This window comes from Sturnira hondurensis, unplaced genomic scaffold (genome assembly GCF_014824575.4).
Source record: "Sturnira hondurensis isolate 20B ecotype Veracruz unplaced genomic scaffold, ASM1482457v3 Scaffold0020787, whole genome shotgun sequence".
NCBI lineage: Eukaryota > Metazoa > Chordata > Mammalia > Chiroptera > Phyllostomidae > Sturnira > Sturnira hondurensis.
Window position 1 is genome coordinate 4,964,919 of NW_028093418.1, and position 24,330 is coordinate 4,989,248.

General features: G+C 62.5%; 1 protein-coding gene across 5 annotated transcripts; it reads left to right on the forward strand.

Moving 5' to 3' along the window:
- On the forward strand, positions 1–24,087 carry PTH1R (parathyroid hormone 1 receptor). 5 transcript variants are annotated; one of them, XM_037030518.1, is made up of 16 exons: positions 1–110; positions 4,171–4,181; positions 4,685–4,807; positions 14,531–14,633; positions 16,582–16,716; positions 18,304–18,414; positions 18,541–18,659; positions 18,787–18,881; positions 19,082–19,277; positions 19,695–19,848; positions 21,245–21,305; positions 21,644–21,710; positions 21,974–22,068; positions 22,740–22,881; positions 23,016–23,057; positions 23,577–24,087. In XM_037030518.1, the coding sequence occupies exons 3-16, from the start codon at positions 4,733–4,735 to the stop codon at positions 23,949–23,951; spliced, it is 1,770 nt and encodes a 589-aa protein (XP_036886413.1). In that variant the 5' UTR covers positions 1–110; positions 4,171–4,181; positions 4,685–4,732; the 3' UTR covers positions 23,952–24,087. The 5 variants fall into 5 exon arrangements, with proteins under 5 accessions (XP_036886413.1, XP_036886417.1, XP_036886414.1 ...); XM_037030522.1 differs by lacking the exon at positions 4,685–4,807; XM_037030519.1 differs by lacking the exons at positions 1–110; positions 4,171–4,181 and adding an exon at positions 2,183–2,355.
- Positions 24,088–24,330: the final 243 nt, after the last annotated feature.

A 24,330-nucleotide genomic window follows, 5' to 3' on the forward strand; every position in this document is an offset into this window, starting at 1 on the left:
CAACACCCTGGCTTAGGCCTGAAGCACAGAAGCTGCTCAGGGCTACCCATGGCCTCCTCGTGGCCAACCTGACTCTGCTCCGAGGCTCAAGCCTCCACTTGGAAGGCCTTTCGGGCTCTGGGTGAGTAGGAACCAGGGAAGCCCAGGGGTTTGAGTGCAGCTGGACAGGGCCAGGCGGCCATGGCCCCCTAGCTTAGTGCCTGAGGGTACCTGAGCCCTGCCATGGGGCAGACAAGTCACCAGCCTAAGGGAGACTTCTGTGGATCTGATGCTAGAGCAACGGGGGGCTATGACCTTGTGATCAGGAGGGACAGGAAACCCACACCCCCAAATCCCTCTGGGAGTGCTCCTGCCTTCAGCAGAGCCTCCAGACCCCTGTACCCCAGCTTCCCTCCTGTGGCCTTCCTCAGAGGTGAGAAACCGGGCTTCCTACTGCAAGGGGAGGGGGCTGCCCGACCAGACCAGAAGCCGTGGGAGCCTCCAGTGACTCAGCCAGGTGGGGGTGCATGGGGGGTGTTTATGAGCAGCCGAAATGGCTGTAAAAGTGGCACCTCAGTCCACTTATGGCCTGGCCATCCCCTCCCCTACCAGCCCCTGGACTTGAAAAGCTTCCAGAGGGGCCTGGAACCTGAGAGAGATCTGGGATTAAGGCTTGGGTGGAGTCTTAGCCCGGGGGTCGGGGTTCAGCAGAGGGTTAGAGATCACACTGGCATAAGGACTCAGCCTGGGGGAAAAACCCAGGCTGGGTCAGGGTTGAGGCTGGGACTGAGGCTGACCTGGGCTAAGCTTGGGTGATGAGGTGTGTAGCGTCCAGATTTGCCAGCCATCGCCCCCAGGGTGGGCAGTGGGTTTCCTGAGAGACCACGGTTGGGCTGCAGAGCTGACAACTGAGCCTGTGTCTTTCCTGTTTGTGTCCGGTGTCACCAGGGCCCCTGGCTCCATGTACATCGGCCAGAGCCTTACTGGTGCTAACGCTTGGCAGGCAGCAGAGGCTGGCCAGCCTAGGGCCACTGTACCAGAGGCCAGTCCCGGCTCCAGTTCTAAGCTCCAGTGATCACCCTGGCTCCTCCTCCTTCTAGGCCCCCCTGCCTGGAATCAGAGAAGGGAGTCCCCACAGGGACTAGCTCCCACTCCCTGCCCCCATCCAGGCATTTCAAAATGCCATTGAAACTGACCTGAAACTGACCAGAAACTGACCCAGGGGCCCTGCAGCTTGTCTGTCAAAAAGAGCAGGCCGGCTCTCTACCAGTTAATGTGTGACACCCCACCCTCACAGTGAAACTTTAACCAGAGTCCTGGGGCTGAGTGAGGGGTTCAGTGGCCCCACCCACATTGGTGGAATGTCCAGAGGGGAACTCTGGGTTGAGACGCATGAGTTATGGCCACAGGAACAGCCTTCAGAGGCCCAGAGCCCATCGGACCCCTCTCTGCAGTCCTCTCCACTGCCTAGCCTGGTCCTTCCAAGTAGGAACACTGTTTCTTTCCAAACTGCAAGTTTTCTGACGTCAGATCCCAGAAGGACTCCCCCATCTAGTTGTACCTCTCAGTTCCCCCAATCCCTCTGTGAAGGTCCTTTTCCTATTACCAAGGGGTGGGTGTGGTCAGTGGTCATCAATCATAAAACTTAGAACAGAATCACTTAGAGGCACAAAGCTGAAACCGCCAAACCAGAACACCAAAGAACCACAAGAGTCCTTTAGGTGCCCACTGTGGGCACCTAGACCTCTGTTACCACAGGGGCGACACATCATAGGGGCAGCCCCCAAATCAGAGAACTGCCCCCCACCAGCAGTGCAGGAGATGGCGACCCAAGAACAGGCAGAGAAGAACAATTCCAACGAAGGAAATGACAAGTGCAAAGGCAGGGGAGTGGACATGGGGAGAAGGCCACGGACAGTTGGGAACAGTCACCTCTGGAGGAAGCTGTCTCAAATAGCACAGTCCTCAAACGCCAGGACAAGCAACTTGGGGGTAATGGGGCATACAGAGGGGCCTGGCCACAGGATGTATGGAGAAGACAGGTGTGGGTACCACCTGGGAGATGGCTGGGCTGGAGCCTGGAGGGGGGGTGGGCTGCCAGGAAGGTTGACTGCAGCTCCAATACAGGGGCCTTGAGACTTGGGCCTGCGGACCCGTTCACACTGAGGGAGAGGATTTGGGGGTTCTGAGGAGCTCAATTTCCACAGCGGAGCCTGGAGCCCCCAGAGCCCATGGGTCGGGACACCCGTCTTCTGAGGCACTAAAACAGTAAAGTGAAAAGTGCCGTTTGCGTCAGCTGGTCTACCCCTTGTTTTACGGATGAGGAAACTGAGGCCCAGACGCCGGGAGAGTCCTCGGGGCCAGAATACACAATTGGTAAGTGCGCAAACAGGGATTGTCATTTAGTCTGAATGGTATTTCCCAGGGCCCGGACAGTCACATCAGCCTCCTCTTGACCATCCTTAAAGGTCCTCCCGTCTAGGAACTCCCGGGCTCTCCCTGGACCTCAGTTTCCCGGCCTGGTACTGAGAGGTGAAAGACTTGGGGTCCGAGGCCCCCTCTCCTTGACGCTCAGGCGTCCCCACAACCGCCCAAGCCTGCAAGCCCCGCCCCTCCAGCCCCAGTCCCCAAAGACTCCTCCCTCCTTTCGCTTAGCTGTTAGTCCCCAGCGGACCAGAGCCCGCCAAGAGCGTTTGGGGGTGTGACCGGGTGGGAGAAGGAGGCGGAGCCCGCGGGTTGGGGTCTGAGCTGAGCCTGTGGTCCTACGGCCTGTAGCCGGCTGGGGTGGAGTCAGGGGCGGAGCTGGAGAGGCCGGGTGGGCTCCAGGATGGGTAGAGACCTGGAACCCGGGAGACACTGGGAGGAGAGACACCGGGGAGGGAGAGGAAAGGGCGCGAGGCCAGAGACGCAGGCGGGGCCGGGTCCAGGGTACCAATGACTGGCCCCCTCCGGACGTTCCCAAGGCTGGGGGTCCAGGCGAGGGCAGGGCGGGGCGGGGCGGGGCGGGGCGGGGCGGGGCGGGGCTGGAGGAGGCGGCGGCCGAGTCAGGCTCCGGGTCCCCTGGTCCAGCCCAGCCCGAGAGTGAGTCCCGCGGGCGCAGAGACAGACCCGCGCCCGCGGTCGTGCGGGCACCTCTGGTGAAGAGGCCCTATTTCACGACTGAGGGTACCTAGTCACCGGTCTCGGCCGGACAATCAGAAATAAATAAATAAATAACATTTGCGCCTCTCAGAGAAGAGAATGAAGCTGCAGCCGCGTCCCGGGCCGCGTTCCCAGGTCCCGAAGTCAGGGCTGCCCCGCTCCGTCGCCCCCACACTCACACCCCGCCGCGGTGCGCCCCGGGGCCGCGGCCTGTACAGCGATGTCCGGGGCAGGGGGCAGCCGGCTCTCCGGGCTCCACACACCGCGTCGGAGGCGACGGAGGGGGGCGGGGGCGGGAGAGGCCCAGGGAGGGCGCGGGGGAGGGAAAGCGGCGCCTGGCCGCGGGGGAGGGGGAGCAGTAGACGCCGGAGCGAGGGACGCGCGGCGGGCGGCGGCTCCGAGCGGCGGTCGGGCCGGGGGTGCTGTAAGCCAAGCGGACCAGGGGGGATCCCGACAACTCCATGAAGTCCCCCCGGGGCCGCGGACGGGGCGCTGTCCTGGGGAGGCTGTCGGGGGGTCCCCGACATCCATGGCTAGGCGGGGGCCGCGGCGACGCGCTCGGAGTAAGTCGGAGTCGGGGGCCGAGCGGAGGGGCCGGAATTGGGTTGGGGTGACTCGGGACCTGACCGGGGCGGGCGGGCTGGCCTGTCTCGGCGTCAGTTGGCGGCGCCTGCTCGGAGCCCGGTGGAGCCGCCAGCCCTGAGCCTCTCAGCTCCGTGGCTTTTTTGGAAACTTGCAAATGTTTTCGTAGAGAGAGAAGTCGGAGGGGAGGGAGGGAGTGAGGGAGTGACCGAAACGGAGCTCGGGGCTGCTGGAAGAACGGAGGCCAAGGCCGGGGGAACTAGAGACAGACTGACAGACAGACGGACCGAGCGTCCTAGCCGCAGGCGCGCTCCAGCGGCGCGGGCGCAGGCGGGGCTCCGGCCGGGGACAGGGAGGGGGCGCCGGAGGCGGCTGCGGAGGGATGGGGATTGAGGGGTTTGAGGGGCCAGGAGCAGGCGGCCCGACCACCGAAGGTTTCAGTGTCGTTGCAAAGTTGGGATCTCGTCCGCCAGCAGCAGGCCCCTAGTGGCTCAAAACGCGCCCCCGGCCCCGCCCCGCCCCCTTTGCGCTCGCTGTGGAGCTAAAAATAACAGCCCCGTGCGCCCCCCGCAGACCGCGACCCCAACCCCTCCCCCGACCCCTCCCCCACTGGGCGTGGGGCGAAGCCACATCTCCCAGTTCCCCAAAAGAAAAAAAAAAGAAAAGAAAAGGCGGCGCGGGGGGGGGGCCGGGGGGCGGGCCGGGGGCGGGGGGCCCGGCCATATGGATGTGATTTCTCCGCTCCGAGGCAGACGGGCAGCTCTGCAGCGCTCGGCGCCCGCCCGCCGCCCGCCCGGCCCCCGGCTACCTCCCTTCCTCCTCCCTCTCTGCTCTGCGCTCGCTCTCTCGCTTAACCCTCGGCGCATGGGCCCCGAGTCCGGCCCCGGGGCCTCGGGCCGCCGGGCCGCCGGGGTCTCCTAGGCCCCGGCGTGGGCGGGGCATCCCGGCCTGACGCAGCTCTGTACCCCACCACCATCACCAGGGCCGGCGGCGACGGCTGCCCCGAGGGACGGGGCCCTAGGCAGTGGCGATGGGGGCCGCCCGGATCGCGCCCGGCCTGGCGCTCCTGCTCTGCTGCCCGGTGCTCAGCTCCGCATATGCTCTGGTGAGTCCCAGTCCGCACCCAGGACAGGCTTCGGGCTTGCTCTGGGGTCCCTGGAGGGGGAGAAGGGGTGTCCATGGCCCAGAATCTTGGGTTCCCCGAGTAACGTCAACTTTGGATGGCGGCCTCCTCTGACCTGGGGTCCTCGATGCCTGCTGTCTGGATTGCAGACACGCGGTGGGGTGTCTGGATTCTAGGTTCCAGATGCCTAAGGTCTCCCTGTTTCTGAACCTTGGGTTTGGGGCCCCGGTCCGAAAACCTGTGGTTGGGGATCCCCTGTCTTCTGCTGCTCTGGTTGTGCCTCCCTCGAAGATGACAGTGTGATCTAGCAAAAGGCTGATCTGGGGCCCACAAGCGGCTCCCAGAACGCTGTTTTCTGCAGGTTTGTTTGCAGCCCAGGACACGGGGCTGTGGGTCTGAGGTCAGAATCGTGCAGGGGGGTAGGGTTTAGGGGACCCTGCAGCTCTCAGGATCTCATGCATGCACACACACATGCACTCGTGCCCAGCTTTACCCGGAGTGGAAGCTGTGTGCCCAGGGAGACGGTGTGGGTGGCGTGGCATGGCGTGGCGTGGAGGAGGGTTGGGGTCCCCCGGAGGAGGCTGACCTCACAACGTTCCTACAGGAGAAGCACTCTGGAGGGGGACTTGGTGACTGAGGGGCCCCCATGTGGACCCTCCTGAGAACAGAGGCCAAGAGGGAACCAGAAGGAGCAGGAGAGACAGAATGGAAGAGGGAGAGAGAGAGAGAGAGAGACAAAGGGGGGTGGGGTGAGTGCTCCCCAGAGCAGGAGGGGTAGACAGACTGAGGACTGCAAAGGCAAACAGGGAGACACTGATAGAGGCCAAAAGCCGAGTTGCAGAGAGGCAGCGCCCTGCTCATCCTGGGCCAGGGTCTGGGGGCCTTTTCCAGGAGAGTCGGTCAGACCCCACCGCAGCCCTGCCCCAGGGGACCAGTCATTGCTGTAGAGGCTGCCTGCCTGTGCATCGGACTTCAAGGCCTCTGCTGCCTCTCCTGCCTCCCAGGTGAGGGCATTTGCCTTCTAGAAAGACAGGCAGCCTCCTCCTCCACTCAGCTCCCTACCAGGCAGAGCCCCAAGGGGGAGGCAGTAGCACTGGGTTCCTCCAGCTCGGTCTGATGCCTCTGTAACCTTGGGCTGTCCTTCACACCTGAGTTTCCCCAGTGTAACAAAATGGAGAGAAAGAAACAGTCACCTAAGAGTCCCCTGAGCCAAGACTGTCCTCCCCACTGTGGCCTCGGCTTGCCCCATTCGCCAGCGACACGCACTCCTGACTCTGGCCTCTCAAGGCCATCGACATCACCCATATGAGGACTTACAGGCAGCACACGGGGGTTCCGAGGAGCATTTCTTCACCCTCCCCGTGGGCCCCTCCAGGGCCCGTGAGCACAGCCACATGCAGAGCCAGCCAGCCAGCCAGCCAGCACGGCCCACGAGTGCAGGGCTGTCAAGGTGTAGACAGGGTGACAGGTGGAGGCATCTTGACAGTGTGTCTGTCCGCACCCTGTGGGGCTCTGGGCATGGTGTCCTTTGGGCCTGTGTGAGTGCCCAAGTCCCCGTGTGAGCTCACGTGTGAGCTCACCTGTGTCCAAAGCTGTAGGTTGCACCTGACTTTCAGGGGTGCAGTCGTGCTTGCAGGTGCGTGTATTTGTGGGTGCACGTGCACCCGGGTCTGCTGGTTTCTTATGTCTATGGAAGGGGTGCTCTGCAGCCCTCCCTACCTGCCGAGACCGTTCTGAGTGCTTACAGCATTCACTGCGTTGCCTCTCCGGCGGCCCTCTGAGGGGTTCTGTCACTGCCCTCATCTTTTAACTGACCCAAGGCTCCCAACCGATATGACCATTACTTACGGCCAAGTGCCCAGCTCTGTGCCTCCATGAGGGGAGGGTGACAGGTCCCCAAGGCCCTGCACTGGTTTCTGGAAAAACTGAGGCCCATGCAGAGCATTCGCCAGGCTCGGCTGTGGTCCAAGGCTGAGGGTAGGGCAGCAGGAAAGCTGTCAGAGCTGGGTCTGCTCCGAGACCTTGTTGGTGGCACCTGTGGCTTGACTCTCAGGCCGAGTGCACTGGTCCTTCCCTGGCTTCAGGGCTAGAGGACATGGCCCAAGGGTCACCCAGCATCCTGTGGGTGCCCTGGGCTCAGCTGGAGCCAGTGAGCAGCTGACAGCCTGCTGGCTCCCTCTCCTGAACCCAGGCCCTGCCTCTCCCAACGCAGATGTGCACCAGTGCCCACCAACGCCACCAGCCCCCTCGGAGAGCCTCTGTCACCAAACCTGCAGGCTGCCTGCCCAGCCAGCCCCAGACTGGGGGACGAAAAAGTGCCCCACTGGGAGCATGCTGACTGAGGCCAGACTCAGCTGGTCCATCCTGGGCCTTACAGGGAGGAGTAACTGCGAGGATGGGGTCAGGCGGAGTGGGGTCTGGAGGGAGGGAGGGACCCCAGGGTTGTGAATCAGGGCAGAGGGGTGGCCCTGTCACTGGGGATGCCTTGTCCCGAGGACCTGTGATGGAGAGACTGCAGGAGGAAGGCTGAAGGCTGCCGCAGGGGGCTGGCCATCAGTGTGGAGATGTGACGTACGAGCCAGACTCAGGAGCGACTGGAGTGGGGGGTACAGGGGACCCCTCCCAGCCTGCTCCAGGGGCAGCGTGGCCACAGGGCTCACTTTTGAGGACAAGAACGAACCACTGTGTACTGACCAGTGGCTGTGCCCAGATTCCTAGCCAGAAACCATCACGAGTGTTTTCTCATTCTGTCCATTTACTGCCCCCCCATTTTATGGGAAATAAAGGGGGGGCGAGTCTGCAGCAGAGGTGGGATTTGAACCGAGATCTTCAGATGCCTGCACCTAGCTTCCTCATCCAAAGTAGGGTGAGGACTTGTGCAGGCAGCAAATCCCCATGTCCCCTCTGGGTTTTCTTTTTCTTTTTTTTTTAAACACTAAAATCCTATGACTTTACTTTTATTTTCTTAAGTTTTCACTTGCTAACAGGCACTTGAAAATGTTTTTCCTTATACAAGACTCAAATAATACAGATGAAGCAGACGTCATCCTTGAGTACCCCCAGGCCTAGTCCCCCTTTCAGAGACTCCAGTCTGGGGCGAGGGACATGCTCCCGCGACTGGTTCCCCTGTGTTTCCGAAGGGTATCTTTTTGGGTACCCACCCAGGAGGTGGCGCTGTTCTGTTGTCTTCGGTGTGTTTTTAAATGAACGTTACCGGCGGGAAGATAGGGCTCGGCCGTGTGCATTTTTCCACTTACGGGCACACTCCAGAAGCCTCCGTGTCGGACCGCGCCAGTCTGCTTAGTGCCGCCTAGTACCCCAACAGCTGGGGTTTGCGCGGCAGTCCTAGGATGTGCGTTCAGAACGTTTCTGCGTGATTTTCGTGTGTGAGATTCCAGACGGTGGCAGGGAGGCCCCTGGAAACGCCCTCTGTCCCCGTGGGGCCACTTGTTTCCCTGTGAGGCGTTTCCACGTTCTGTCACTGCTGGGTCTGAGAGCACGCACAGTTTTCATCTTCATGCGCATGGCCGAGCGGCCCTCCAGAAAGCGCTGCCAGTTCAGACTCCTAAACCCCCGGAGGGAGTGGAGCGGGCGGGCCTCTTCCCCCCACCCTCTGTCTCATAGGACAGCGTGAGGATTCTTTCCTTCGCCCTCGCCAATCTGATAGGAGAAAGTGGTGTCTCGTGTCATTTTAGGTCACCAATGGCCAGTGAGCGTTTGGACTTTATGTTGGTTTATGGTCCGTCTTCTGAGAGCTTGCTCAGAGCCATTACCCATCTTTCTGTGAGTTATTTGTCTTTTTCGTATTGATTTGTTGAAGCTTTTTATATCACCTGCCCTTTAAACACAGCCAGCCCCCTCCACCCGCAGCTCCAGGGACTGCCTGTGGACAGTGGGGGCGCCGAGAGCCCTGGGGAACTTGGGTTTCCTTCGGAATGTTTTAATGAGGCACCAAGTGGCCTCCCCCAGATTCCTGTTGTGGGCCTTCTGGGGACACTCCCTGGTCCGGCCACCACATCGGGAAGGCCAGCGAGAAAGAGTACCCAGGAAAAAGAAAGGGTGCGGTGTGGCTTTTGCAGACCCTTTAAATTGTCTTCGAAGCACAGTGTGACTGGGAGAGGGTGCAGAGTTTTGCTCAGATTTGCAAAGACGTCAGCAACCTCCAAACCCTTAAGAATCCCAACTTTGGGAGCCGCCTGGTGGGGAGGTGGGACTGCTGGGACCTGGCAGGACCCTATTCTGCTGGCCAGGCAGGCTGTGGCTGGGTTGGGCCATGCCATCTTTCTGGGCCTCGGTCCCCCAGCCCAGGTAGAGGCCACTGGTGAAAATCCACCCTGTCCTAGCCACCAACTCCATCATACCACCTCCTGCCCTGAAGGCGTCCGCGCTGGCCAGGATGAGAGGCAGGCGTCACAGTGCCTCCCCCCCCAGCCCCTCCCAGCCCCGAACACAGACGGTCTGTTCAGGAAGGCCTGGCGAGGGGGAAGAGAAGTCCGCACTTGTCAGCGGTGGCAGGCAGGAGTGTCCCCGGCAGGGAGCCCGTCCCAGCCTGCTCAGGCCAGCCGGACAGACCGAGGGCAGCAAGGGGTGGGGAGCAGTCCCTAGCCAGCTGGCATGGAAGACCCCGAGGGAGGCCAGCACGGGCCCCTGGAGTGGAACTTGGAGCAGAGGTACAGGCAGGCCAGGAGGTCACGAGGCGGTCCCCTGCTCACCAAGGTGTTCTCCTTCTGGTTTTCCTGGAGCCACGAACTCCTCTGCACTCAGAGCTGGGCACAGGCCGCCGCCACCACCGCCTTCACCATCTGATCACCTGTCTGCCTGCGCCACCCCAACCTACCGCCATGGAGGCTGCCTCAGGTGCTCCGCAAAGAGGCGTTTGCTTGGCGCAGCAAAAGCCGTGGTCCAGAGGGACTGTGCACAGCTGGTACTGAGGCAGCACCCGGTGGCTGGGTACTTCCTCCTCCTTCCCCTTGCTCCTGGGTCGCAGCCAGTGTCAAGCAGACCTTCGCTGCAGTCCCTGCCCTCTGCTTTTTAGCCGTGTCTCTCGGTCTCAACATCCCCATTTGAAAAATAAGAGGTGGTGGAAAGGGAAGGACATGTGGCTAATGTCCAGGAGCCACGGCTGGTGCCCACAGGTAGAGTGGCTCCTGTGGGGCGGAAAGAGACCAGCCGCTCTGGGGATGACCACCAGGTGACCCGCTTCCTCTGGAGGTGGGCAGGAAGCCAGCCGCCAACTTCCCCCCAGGGGACCAGGCTGGACCCAGGCAGAGGGCTGAATGAGGTGACCCAGGAGGGCATCCCGGGGCTAACGCTGGGCGGAGGAAGAAGTGCCTTCCCCGGGCAGAGGCGTCAGCGCCGAAGAAGGCCCCCTTGTATTTCCTCCATAGCTCTGCCCTGCGGAGAATCTAGGCCTGTCTGGGATCACAGACAGCAAATGTGTGGAATTTGGCAGTTAGGGGGGCCCCCGAGAGCAGTGGCTCTCGTCGGTCAGTGGCATGGAACTGGCTGTCTCCACCACGATGGTCACCGCCATGCCTCCATCGCCGCACCGGCCTGGACGTCGCCACCTCACGGTCCTCGCTGCCGCCATGGCTGCCATCCCCACCCTGCCCCGGGAGCTGGGTGAGAACGAGCTGCGTGCTCCCGGCGGGAGGGGCAGTGAGCAGATGGCTTTTCTCTTCCACTCAGCTTCTGAACTCAGGAAATGAGAAACACAGCCGGGCCCCTTGACCACACACCACTCTCTCCCCGGGACAGCAGCTTCCACGTTTGTAAATAACGTATTGGCTTCTCGCCCCCAACTGCACCCTGCCTGGAGCCCCACCAACGCCAGCTCAGCACTGCCCGTCTCCCTCTCCCCAGCTCAGGGCTAAGGTCAGGTTATCACCCCACCCCTGCGTGTTCACGGGCTGCACGTCACACCCATGTGCGCACACGGGAAGGCTCGGTGTTGGATTGAACGAGGGGAGAGTGCACTACCGCGGGGACCTTGAAGCTGAGCCCTAACGATGGTTATGTCAGGGGAAGTCAGCCTTAACCCAACACCATGGGGGGGATGTGGGGAAGGGGGTTTGGGACTCCTGGCATCAGGGCTGGGAGGCCCCCCGGGGGCAGGTGTGGCCTAACTGACCCCCAGCCATCGCACAGCATCTGGGTTGTCAGGCTTTGCCCCAGAAAGCCAGGATCCACAGACTCTCTGCATCTAAAAGGGTGCGGGCCCCAAGTCCTACTCAGCAGGTGCTGGGCCAAGGAGGCCCAGACTCTGCAGGGGCAAGGCTGGTGGGCAAGGGGTGGGAGCGGCGGACGGAGCTGCCAGGCCAGGGGGAACAGTCGGAGCTGGCAGCATTTCCCCCGTCCCCCCAGGAGGCGAGGCCTCCTCTGTCAGGGCAGGGGCAGAGGGGGGCCCTCTTACCCCAGAAGCCCAAGCAATGACTTTGAACCTAAGTGAGTCCAGGGTGGCTCCAGAACTACAAGGAGTTACTGGGACGTCCTTCCACCCGAGGGGCCTGCACGGCAGGCACACCCACCCCGCGGGCCCTCCTTATGTCCTCCTCCCAATCCCAGGAATCCTACCTCCTGTCTGCCCCTCACGGTGGCCCCTGCACTCAGCTTCCCCAGATCATCTCCCCTGCCACTCTGGGTCCCCAGCCTGGGGGTGCCCACAGGACCCAGCAGCAGGGTCGCCCACAGCCATGACTTGGTGCTACTGCTGCTAACAGTAGCCGTAGGAACAGCCAGCTTCTCCCGGGCCCCACCTCTGCCCAGGTTTTCCATGCACTACAGCAGCTACTGCCTTGAGCAATGTTGTTGTAACGTTGGTAAGATGCCGCTGGAGCTTAACTCTTGTCTACATCAGTGGGCAGCTGGTGAAACTGGTTGTGTGAGACTTCATTTCTCTTCAGGTCTCAGAACCGATCGAAAACGTTCAGTGAGGACTCTCAGTGCCTCCCTTATCCCCACAGCAGCGCTGTCCTGATTTTGCAGGCAGGAAACTGAGGCACAAGGGTTAGCGACTTTCCCAGAGACACGGGGCTGTCCCTGGTGGAGGCAGGATTCAGGCTCCAGTGCTGGTGGCGAAGTCTCCTGGACTCCAGAACGAGGGCGAAGCTGGAGGGAGGGGCGGGGGGTGGGGGCATCCTGGCAGGGGGCTGCCCTGCCAGGCCAGTGGGAAAGTGCTTCCCTGATTCGGGCTGGGATGCCTCGTGCTGCAAGGGCAGTTCTGCCATGACTGGGTGTCAGAGAAATGGGTCGCACAGCACAGGGAGGTCAGAGGCCACAGTGTCCCTGTGGATGAATGAAGGTGTTTGGGGGCTGTGGGGCACTGGAAGCACATAGGTCCCCCTCTCCACATGAAAATGAGACTCCAGAAAAGAGGGTTCGCCTCCTCTTGGCATGGAGGGAGTGAAGCCAAGAGCAGACAGACGCCTTGGGCCGGTTCCTGGTCCTCACCCAGTTAGCACACCTGTCCGGCTCAGTCTGCCAGCCCAGCAGTCTCCAGCCTGGGCCTGAGTGCCTCTAGCCCAGGCTGGCGGGCGGAGACTGGGGTCTCTGCCCCTCAGTCTCACCGGGGGCTCGCGTGTCTATTGAGGAGCCTCAGTCATGCCCCTGGGAGCTGCCTGTCAGCTGGAAAAATATGGTGCGTTGTGTGTCTGTTGAGAGAAGGGTAGGCAAGCAGAAAGGGGCAGTGGGGAAGGGGGCATTGGTGCTGACTAGTGATCGGGGCCTGGTGGCACTGTTGGTGGAGGCGGTGACGGTGCTGCTGTTGCCTTCGGTGGCGATGGTGCTGGTGGTGCTGGGGGAAATGGCACTGGCGGTGGTGTTAGTAAGATGTTCTACTAGCTGATGGCAGCAGTGGTGGTGCCGGTGATGATACTGACCTTAATAGGGTTAGTGCTGGTGCTGCTGGTGCTGCTGGTGGGGTGAAGGGCTGTATGGTTGTGTTGGTGTAGCTGGTCCAGGCGATGACAGTCAGTGGTGGGCACTGACGGGGGTTCGAGCCCCAACACTGGAAACGGTGGTGAACAGCGCTGTGATGGAAGCGGGGTGGGCAGGGCAACAGCACAGGGATCGGACCCTTCAGCAGCCTGGATCCCCAGTGCCAGAGGCACAACGAGAACTTCAGGGTAGCATTGGGGCCCACAGAGGGGCAGGCCTGGGTTGTCCCCCGTTAAGCCCACCCCCCTGCAACTATGCCCCGCCCCCAGCCGCCCGTCCTCTTCCCCGGGCGGGGGGCGGGGGCAGCAGCCAGCACAGAGCCAGCTGCGCCAGCCCTTCCTGGGGACTGTGACCGTGGGCTTCGCTGAGATCTGTGTCCAACTCAAACTCCGGAGACACGTAGAAGCATGGACGCCCAGCACTTCCCAGCAGCCATATCACACGCAGGTTCACAGACAGCTCAGGCTCACACCCCGAGTGTGCCTGCGGACGAGCCCCACCACGTGAGAACGCACAGAGACGGCGCCCCCCAGGCCGCTCCCGCGCCCATGCGCAGTGGCGCCTCTGCTAAGTGAAACCAGCAGAACCCAAGGCCGGTGGAGCCGACCGGAGACTCCCTGGCCCTGGAGGCCCTTGCTGCCGCCACCAAGAGACTCGGTCAATTAACTTCTCCCTGCGGCCTAGCTCCTTGACCAGCCCCAGCAGGCTGGCCAGCCCTCGCCCGCCTACTTCCTCCCTGCCTCCTGCTGGTTCTCCCATCCCAGGAAGCGCCACTGGACTGAAGGAACCCAGCTGGGCCTTGGGATGTCTGAGGCAGAGGGGACACAGCCCTGCTCTGTGGGGTTTCGGGAGATATGCTTGTCCTGGGGGTCTCAGAGAATGTGGTCACTGCTCTGGGTTTCCCCCGTGGGCTTGAGTCCACTGCGCTGTGCCCAGGACAGGGTGCTGCCTCTGTCCTCTGACCCCTTTCCAACCACGAGTCATGGGGAGGAGCGCTGTGGGTGAGGCCCCACCCCCGAGATGCTCCTGTTCCCTTCCTTAAAACCTTGCTGATGACACTGGGTGGGTGGATGGAGATGGGGAAGGAGGAGGGGAGCACAGGCTGGTCAGAAGGCGGCTGCCTGCACGAAGGGAACTTCCAGAGAAGGAGTGGGGAGTGGGGTGTGGGAGACTCCCACCCTCAGACTGCACAGGGGTGCCCTGCCCAGCCTGGACCATGGCCAGCGCTGTCTCTGTCCTCTCCCTCTTGGGGGTGCCAGGATGGGAGGGGCTGGGGCTGTCGCTCTTCACTGGGGAGAGGGTCAGGATGGAAACTGGTGACTTCCAAGGGCCTCCGTGGTGCTAGGACTTGAGGGAATCCAGGGCCAGCTTTTTCCCCAGAGCTCAGCACTCCCTGCCTGCCCCCACCCACCAGGTTCCTGAAGGCGACTGGGATCCTTGAGGATACATCCTGGGACATTCCATCCCTTTCCTGTTGTCCCCTGGGGAGCAGGCTGGACAGCGGATATCAGTGGCTGCTGCGTGCGGGGTCACTGTCGGACAGACTGGGGACAGCCCCCTCCCCTGGTTGTCCTCTGGTAGGGCAGCCCTGCCCCTTGGAGCTGCAGCTTCCCACCTGTAAAATGGGAGCGATATAAGGCAGAATTCCCACATGCTAGACTCAAGGGCCTTCGGAAAGGGGGGAATCCCCTTTCAGGGAAGCCGGGATGGTTGTGGGACCCGCTGCTGCTCTGGGAAGTCCTGCCTGCAGTCTGACTTTCAACTCGGTAGGTGGATGCAGATGACGTCATGACCAAAGAGGAGCAGATTCTCCTGCTGCACCGTGCCCAGGCCCAGTGCGAGAGGCGGCTTGAAGAAGTCCTGCAGAGGCCAGGTAGAGGTGGGGCCGAAGAAAAGTGGCGGGGGGGGGGGGGGGGGGGCGTAGGNCGCCTGGAGAGGGAGGGGCAAAGGGAGGGGGGAGCCAGACTCCAGAGCCAAGTGGCATCAGGGGAGGGTGGTTCAAATAAAGTGGGGGTCAGGCCAAAGTGAGGACCGAAAGTGGGGTGGGTCAGGTGAGAGCAAAGCTGCCTCAGAAACGGGCTGAGCCTCCCCTCCCAGGGTGGTGGTTAGGCCGTGTGAAGGCAGGTGAATCACCCCCAAGCTGCTTAGACCTGTGAGGCGCGCCTGAACTGGCAGCACAGACTAGGGTGCTAGACCCCTGGGGTGGGCCGGGACAGCCTCCTGGGAGGGGGTGTTCCAGGCAGGGCCAGGGGATGAGTCGGTCTTTGAAGGAGGCCACCTGGGCAGAGGGCAAGGCAGGAGTGTCCAGGGTCAGGAGCACCCAGGGCCCATGGGCAGGACGGGGAGGCCCTCAGAGGGCTGGGGACGAGTGTCCGCGATTCTGTCAGCCGCAGTCACTGTCTGGGAAGGGTGTGTGACCTGCACAGCACCCCCGGGGACCCCGCCACGGTGCAGGTGGGAGGGGTCCCCACCTGGCTTCACAGCTCCTGTCCCCATCTCCAGCTGGTTTTTACTGGTTTATTTACTGGTTTATTTTTCATTGTATTTTTTTCATTGCCATTTATCCCCCTTACACCCTCTTCCACCCCCACCCACCCCTTCCCTGGTTTTTATCTTGAGTCCATTTCCTGGAAGTGGAGATGGGGCCTCATTAGCACCCAACCAGGCCTCTGACATTTGTCTTGATTAATCTCCTCGGCCTGGAAGAGGTCCAGACCCGGAAGGACTGGCTGACAAGAGAAGCTTCCTCTCTGAGCAGCCCCGAGGTTGTGGGGGAGGGGTGCACGCACACCCAGGACCAGACCAAACACAGGACAACTCTGTGGCCCATGGGCTTTTCTCACGCTCACAGCCACTTGCATCAGCCCCACCCCCCATCCCGGTGGCTCCCTGGGCCTCTGCCCATCGTTCCAGGGTCTTGGGGGTCAGGCAGGCTCCCCTCACTCTGGGTCCTCCCCCCTCATTGTGGAAGCTTGAAAGCACCTTCTCGTGCCCCCTCAGTTTATGATCGAGTCCCCTCTTCCCGCATCGCCGCATCCTGCCCCCCCTTCCCCATTACGCCAAGGGTGCAGGCCAGGGTGCCTGTGCTCAGGACCCGGACGTGGGGGGCCTGGGGCCCTGGCGTGGGCCGCAGCCTAACATACAAGTCAGATGATCAGGGGGGGTTCTCAGCGGAGAAGAGACACCTGGAGCGTCTCTCCCAGGGAAAGGCCAGGCCCCTCCCCAGATGGGTCCCTGGCGTGTCCCTTGTGAATCCCTTACTCCGGTACCTGGGTCAGGGGACAGGGTAGGTAGACGTGTTTGTCTCCCTTGACAGCGGCATACTCTTGCTCTAGTCTTTTGCGCCAGCCACTTCTTGACCAGTCTGGTGCTCTGGCCAGGCTTCGTTTCACTGTGTAACCTCTGTGTGGACATCACCACTACGTCTGCTTTGGCCATGCGCCCCCTGGTGGGCTCTGGGCCTCCTGCACAGGCTCCGGCTCCCTCTGGGTCGGAGGACAGACACCACCTGTGCTCTCATGTCTTGCCCATGGTTAGGGCCCAATCCTCTGGTCGACCCCACACCACACGGGGCTGGCTTACACTTGAACCCGTCTTTGACGGTCTCCTTCCCTTTGATTACTTCTTCACCAGGCCTGCACTGTACAGTTTGTAAAGCACTTCCTCGTCTGTCACCCCAGCTCTCCCAGCAGTGGGGGCATCAGCAGGACAGGGCCCCGCCCCAGTGGTGCGGTTGGGGAAGTCGGAGGCAGGGGGGTCCCCTGGGTCTCCTGCTGTGGCACAGGTGGCCGCCACCGCCATGACTTTCCTGACTTCTGCAGCTGACATACTGGAATCAGACAAAGGCTGGGCGTCCGCGCCCACGGCAGGGAAGTCCAGGAAGGAGAAGGCAGCCGGGAAGCTCAACCCCGAATCTGAGGAGGACAGAGAGGCAGCCACTGGCAGCAGGCACCGAGGTACGTCCACGCGTCCATCCCAGACCAGCTCAGACTGCCCACTCCACTGCTCTATCCACGTCCAAGGACCTCAAGCTCCTGGGATCCTGGGAAGGGTCAGAGGCCGCTGCCCCTCCCGGGCAAGCAGGGGAGGGGCTGGGAGGAGACAGGGCTGAGGGGGCGGCAGGTAGAGGAGGCAGGCAAGCTGGGTGGGCTCAGCCCCCAGGAGATGTGGGTAGAGACTTTGCCCTGCACCTCCCAGGGGTGAGGGGACCCCTTCCATGGAGAGGGTAACAGAGAACCTGAGAACCTGAGAGACAGAGGGGCAGAGATGTGCAGAGACTGGGAGAGGCTGGGAGAGGCCCAAAGACAGAGAGAGAGAGATGAAGAGGGGGCACCGGGAGGTTAAAAATGGGCCTGGGACTCAGTGTGTCAGAGGAGGGTGCACCAAGACACCGTGAGGTGGGCCACAGAGACAGGTGAGAGGGGAGGGTGGCTGTAGAGGGTGGGGCTGGAGACACTGGGACAAGGGGAGGAAAAAGAGAGGAAGGGAGAGGCAGGGCTGCGCTGTCCCCCAGGGAGGTGAGGAGAGACAAACGCAGAGCCCAGGCTGCAGCCACAGGGCCGGTTTGAACCGGCTGGGTGGGCAGGAGATTCCAGATGGGCCACATCTGGGAGGCTGTGGTCACCCTGTGGCTCCCCAGGGACCAGAGGGAATTGTGGGCCTGGCCAGGCGGGGCTGGGAATATGGTGCCCAGGACAGAGAGCCTTTCAGCGGATCGGGGTGGGCCCAGCCTTCCAGGCTGCCTTCCAGGGTGACCGGAGAGCCCTGTGGTTGGAGCCCTACAGGCGGAGAGACGGGGACTGGGGGGCAGAACCTGGAAGACTGAGAAGCTAGGGACCCTCCGAGGTCACACAGCATCCCTTCTTCGAGCCCAGAGCCCTTTAGGGGATGAATGTGTCATCCTGTCTGGAATCCCAGTGAACACATAGATGACTCCTCCCCCGTGAGTCTTCTCCACTGGCGTCGCAGCAGGTGCTCAGGGTGGGCTTTGGACGGTGGTGGGACTGTGGGCCAACATGGTTTCCTCACAGTACCCAGCGCAGAACCTGAAGTGTAAAGAGAGTGGACACCTGCGTGAGGTCAGCAGCTCTTTGGGAGTCCCGCTGGCCCTGGAGATGAGACCTCCTGCCTCCGGTCCATGGTCCCCAGGCAAGGGGCATATACGAAGCATTCTCAGCTGAGGGGGGCTGGCCTGGAAACTTGCCCTTCTCCAGGGACACCTGGAAGGCAGGACGAGGGGCTGAGCCCTCAAGAAGGGCAGGCCTTGGGCTGCCTGACCTCAGCAGCTGCCAGCCGCGGGGCCAGGGACAGCACCTGCGTACAGGGGCTGTGGTAATGTTATGAGGCCCCGTGTGTTTGGGGCATAACAAGCAGTAAGGGCTCACACAGTCTCTCTAGAACGCTCCAGGCCTGAGTGCTCCAGTCCCAGGGCACAACTGTCCCTGAGGGGGCCAGTGACCATTGCAGGTGTGTTCATCCCTCTGGGTCTCAAACCATGGACTTGACTGATGTCCCACCCCATCTGTCTGTCTCTGTGGGCACAGGGCGCCCCTGCCTGCCGGAGTGGGACCACATCCTGTGCTGGCCACTGGGGGCGCCAGGCGAGGTGGTGGCTGTGCCTTGTCCCGACTATATTTATGACTTCAATCACAAAGGTAAGGGGGCTGGAATAGGGTGGGGACCACGGGTTTACCAGGAGCCCCCCACCCCCTCCCCCAGGAGCTCAGGGCCTCGGTGGCTCCAGACCCCTCTCCTGCCCTGACTCTCCCATGGGCCTACAGGCCATGCCTACCGCCGCTGTGACCGCAATGGCAGCTGGGAGCTGGTGCCGGGGCACAACCGGACATGGGCCAACTACAGCGAATGCGTCAAGTTCCTGACCAATGAGACTCGTGAACGGGTGAGACCCTTCCCTCCCCACACTGACCGGGATAAGGCCATCGGTGACCCCTGACCTAGTCCTGACTTCCTCAGCAACCTTAATCTGGCCTCTGACCCTTACCCTGGGTGTCTCCCCACCTGCACAGGAGGTGTTTGACCGCCTGGGCATGATCTACACCGTGGGCTACTCAGTCTCGCTGGCCTCCCTCACCGTGGCTGTGCTCATCCTGGCCTACTTTAGGTGGGTGGGGCAAGGGGCGGGGCAGAGGTGGAGGGTGGGCGTGGCGGGCGGCCGGTGGGGTGGGGCCGGGCGTGGTGTCTCCTTCCCCTCACTGCGCCCCAACCCCCGCTGGGTGTCTGGACGACCCGTGCACAGCCCGGCTTCTTGCCCAGCCGCCGCGCGTCCCGCGCCCTCACCCACGGTGATGTGGCGCCCCGCAGGCGGCTGCACTGCACACGCAACTATATCCACATGCACCTGTTCCTGTCCTTCATGCTTCGCGCCGTGAGCATCTTTGTCAAGGACGCGGTGCTATACTCGGGCTCCACCCTCGATGAAGCCGAGCGCCTCACCGAGGAAGAGCTGCGCGCCATCGCACAGGCCCCTCCGCCGCCCGCCGCTGCCGCCGCCGGCTACGTAAGTGCGCCCCTCGGCCGCCCAGGCTTCGAAGGAGCCCACCCGGCTGCGCCTGGCACTTGCATCTCGGCCCTCGTCCCTGCCTGTCTCTTGCCACCACTGGCTTCAGGCCACTCACCCCACCTCACTGTGTCACTCACACCACTCAGCCCCACTTCCAGCCCCTACTGACAAGGGCTTCGTGAGTGTCCCCCACGCACCGTCCCCCACTCCGGGCAGGGTCATTAGCACTCCTTGTTCACCTTGCCCTCCTGCTCCTGAAAATGTCCCCTGCCCCTCCCCTTGGTGAGAGACATGGACCAGAACCTGCCCCTTCCTCAGGCTTGAGTAGCCCTGGTTGTCCTGTCCCTGCTGCCGCCCCTCCCCCTTCCCCAGATGCAGGCCCTGCCCTCTGGCTAACTCCAGCTGGTCTCCTAGGCTGGCTGCCGAGTGGCTGTGACCTTCTTCCTTTACTTCCTGGCCACCAACTACTACTGGATCCTGGTGGAGGGGCTGTACCTGCACAGCCTCATCTTCATGGCCTTCTTCTCCGAGAAGAAGTACCTGTGGGGCTTCACGGTCTTCGGCTGGGGTACGAGGTGTTGGGGGAGAGGACAGACAGTGTGGAGCCACGCACGGGTGATGGGGCCAGAGGGGACCGCTGAGGGCAAGGCCTCCATACGGCATGTCCTGTCCCCGATGTGGGGCGGCAGGTGGGCACCCTGCCTACCCTTCTGTGACTGTGACCTCTTCTCAGACTATGGGAACAGAGCTCAGCTGGGTAGGGTTCACCTGGAGCTGGCTCAGCCCAGCACCGAGGGAGCAGGGACTCTCAGGTCAAGAGTCAGCTCAGGATTGGAGTGGGACCATGGGTCCCAGGTCAGCCTGAAGCTGGAGTTGGGGTCTGGGACCCTCCCTGCCCCCTGGACCCTGTTTTTCCCCCAATCCCCTCACTGGGTGGCTGCCCACAGGGTCCATCCATGGCCGGCTCTCAGCTTCAGCAGCGTCTCTGCAGAATGGGTAGCCGGGGCTCTCCTCCCCTGAGGGGGCTCCGAGATCAAGTTACTGATAATTGTCCATTATTGTTGGCAGCTCCAGGGCTTGGCTGGGCTCTGGGCAGCTGGCCAGCCTGCAGAGGACTATGTCTGGTGGCTGGAGCCCTCCCAGCGCTCGGGGCCCAGAGGCCCTCAGATCAACAGCCACAGCCTCCCTGCTCCTTGGCACATGCTCTGACCTTGACCTCCCCCGTGGCAAGCCCCAAAGTGGGGGCAGACCTAGGCCCTGTCTCAGGAACTAAGGAAGGCTCTGGGGCTATCGGGTGTCAAGGTTGGGGAAACACACCAACTTTGATGTCACAGCTCTTTTTCTGGTCACACATCCAGGTCACTCCCCTCACCCCAGAGGCACTTGGAGTGAAGGGGGAGGGGATGCAGGGTGGGCACTTGGGCTCCCTTTCTAGAAGCAGGGCTCACCCAGATGTACCATGTGCCATCTGAGTGGGCTTAGGCCGGGGCACATTGGGGCTTCCCATGGCCCTTTACCCAGCTGAAACACAACCTTCCCTCCATCCAGCCTCATCCACGGTGGCCAGGACCTTTTGAACTGGATGAGGAGGCAGGGCTGGGACAGAAAAATGCTGGTAATAGGCTCCCTGCCCCGCAGGAAAGCCAGTCCCAGAGCAGCGCCCTCTAGGGGAGCAAAGGAGGAGGAGAAGCCTGGGCATGGATGTTACTGACACCTTGTTGACCTGCAGTGTCGGGAAGACACCGACCCGCAGGAGAGACTGTGCCGGTGTAGGAGACGCAGTACCAAGATGAGGGCAGGGGCCTGAGGGACAGCAGGGTGGCACACGCTGGGACCCGGCTCTGTCTCCAAGCTGCCCAGGGTGAAGGTCTGGGACAACGACGGGGTGAGCTGGGGGTCGTCAGGAGTGAAGGGAGTGGGACTGGTGGGCCGAGGACAGACACTGTCCCCCTCTGTGCACACAGGTCTGCCCGCTGTCTTCGTGGCCGTGTGGGTCAGTGTGAGGGCCACCCTGGCCAACACCGGGTAGGTCCAGGTGGAGGAGGGGGCCGGGTCACACAGGCCAGAAACACTCCTGGTGACCCCTTCCTCTGTGAAGCATGTGGCGGGGCCTCCTGCACCCCGGCCCCGAGGGGCTCCAGCTCCTGGGATGTTCAGCCCAGCTTTGGGCCGGGTGCCTTCCTCACGGTCACAAGAGGCTGCTTCAAAAGGGGTCTCTGAGGGCAGCCTCAGGCCTGGCAACGCCCGAGACCCCCCTCCAACCGCGTGTCCCCCGCAGCTCATTTCAGGGTAGACCAGCTCTGGGGCCTCTCTTGTGAGCCTGACCAGGTGGGGCTGGGGGCTGATGCCTCTGCCTCCCGCAGGTGCTGGGACTTGAGCTCCGGGAACAAGAAGTGGATCATCCAGGTGCCCATCCTGGCCTCCATCGTGGTGAGCAGGGGCGGCCCTAGGGCTGGGTGGGGGTGGGGGTGGGTGGTTGCAGAGCACAGTTATTAGCTGCTGACCAAGACCTATGGAGGCTTCCCTAGACTCCAGGGTCACAGCCACAAGGCCTGGGAAGCAGCCAATCCCCATTCCGGTCCAGAGGGGGAATCTGAGGGCCCAGGGAGCGCCCCCCACGAGAGGCAGAGCTGGGCGGGGCCATGGGCCTGAGGGAGACAGCATGGAGACGCAGCCCTCCCTCACTCCCACAGCTCAACTTCATTCTCTTCATCAACATTGTGCGGGTGCTCGCCACCAAGCTGCGTGAAACCAATGCCGGCAGGTGTGACACGAGGCAGCAGTACCGGTGAGCCCTCCCGCCGAGCCCAGGCTCTCAGAGTTCAGAGGTCGTCCAATACCAGTGCCATGTACAAAAGCAAAGATGAGCTCCCAAGCGTGAGCCTATGTCAAGGGAAAGCTCCTGCCTCCCTGGCTGGCCCCACCCTGAAGCGGGCGGGTGGGGGGGGGGCCGGATCTCGCCAGGCCTCTGCAGGCCCTGGGGCCATGCGGAAGCCAGCCCAGGCCACCCAGGGCAGGCACTGCACTGCAGCTGGGGTTTGCAAGGGTGGAACAAACCCAGACGTCTCCTCAAAGAGCTGGTCACAGGGAGTCGGAGGGACGGGTGGGCAGTGGGTGGCTCCGGAAGGTAAGAAGGTACAGCTCCGCTGAAACCCGAGGAGTGGGTTGTGGGATAAGGAGGTGAGGCCGTGGGGGAGTGACAGATGCCAGCAGGGGGCCCAGCAAGTACAAAGGACACTGGGACAGGGACTGTGTAATTTATGGTCTGCTCCAGGACGCCTCAGAGCCGAGGCCCTAGGAACACTTTGCTGAGACAACAGGTGTCATTGTCCCAAGCGAATTGGCTTGACCTGCACGGTGGCCAGAGCCTCAGGCCCCTTAGTGGCTTCTGGAACCTGGGGCTGGCGGTGGGGGTGGGGGGAGCCCATCGGCCCTGACCTGCCTGCCCCGCTGGCCCAGGAAGCTGCTCAAGTCCACGCTGGTGCTCATGCCGCTGTTCGGCGTCCACTACGTCGTCTTCATGGCCACGCCCTACACCGAGGTCTCAGGGACGCTCTGGCAGGTGCAGATGCACTACGAGATGCTCTTCAACTCCTTCCAGGTGCGCCTTGGGCGAGCCGGCTGGGGCGGGGCCAGTGCGCACTGGGCGGGGCAGGGCCAGCTGGGGTGGGGCCGCCACCCCTGGCTTTCCACACGTGAGGCGCCAGGCCCTGACCCCCACGCCCTTCTCCGCAGGGATTTTTTGTCGCCATCATATACTGTTTCTGCAATGGCGAGGTGAGCGAGCGGCGGGCACGGTGGGGCGAGGTGGGGTGAGGTGGGGGCGGGGGTGCAGAGATGCCAGGGGCTCCCCTACCCCGTCCCTCCGCCCAGTTCTTCCTTCGTTCCTCCAAGAACACCCCTGAAGACGTTCTAAGGCAGAGAGAAGTCTTTCCAGATGGTCCAGACTAGGATGGGCTAGGGTGTGGGCTTGTCATCGGTCTCTGGCACAGCCCAGGGTCTCTGCAGCCCTGTGGCTGGGTTCCCCATAATCCAGCTTGAGCGACTCAGCCACCCTAGGGGTCATGTGAGCCTCGAGGCTTCTGGGTGTGCCAACTGCCTGCAGCCAGACACCGTGCTCTGAGGATGCGGGGTGCTGCTTGGTCTCAGAATTTTCCAGAAATAACCCCTGCCTCTATCTCCTCCACCCAGTGCCGAGTGTTGCAGGGGCATGGACGGGGGCACAGCTGGGTTGGGCTGATGGGGCACAGGGGTCAGGGGCACACCTGATGGCCCACCCTGCTCCTGCCACCCCAGGTACAGGCCGAGATCAAGAAGTCCTGGAGCCGCTGGACGCTGGCGCTGGACTTCAAGCGCAAGGCACGCAGCGGGAGCAGCAGCTACAGCTACGGCCCAATGGTGTCTCACACCAGTGTGACCAACGTCGGCTCCCGCTCGGGACTTGGCCTGCCCCTCAGCCCCCGCCTGCTGCCCGCCGCCACTACCAATGGCCACCCACAGCTGCCCGGCCACGCCAAGCCAGGCGCCCTGGCCCACCAGGCCCCGCCACCAGCCGTGGCCACTCCCAAGGACGGGTTCCTTAATGGCTCCTGCTCGGGGCTGGACGAGGAGGCCTCCGCACCAGAGCGGCCACCCGCCCTGTTGCGGGAGGAGTGGGAGACGGTCATGTGACTGGGGACCCGAGGGTTGGACCTACGGACATAAGGGCAATGGATGGACCAAGAGACAAGTGGTTGGATGGCTGCCCACTCACGGCTGGGCTGGGAGGGCAAAACAGGGAAAGAAAAAAAAGAAAAGGGAAAAGGAAGCAATGTGTGGCTTCCTGTGGTTGCAGCTGGGGACTCGAGTCTCCCCAGGAGGGGAGGGAAAGGGCTGGGAGCCGTGGGGGAGGGCTGGACTTGCTCCTCTGGAGGGGGTCTAGCAACCTCAGGCTGGTCCCTGGGGTCAGGGCGCAGTCCAGCAGAAAGGGCCCAGGCCAGGCCGCTGTCCGGGTCTAGAGAGGCTTGCCTGCTGTCCAGCGGGCCTGCGCAGGAGCAGACCCCAGGCTTTC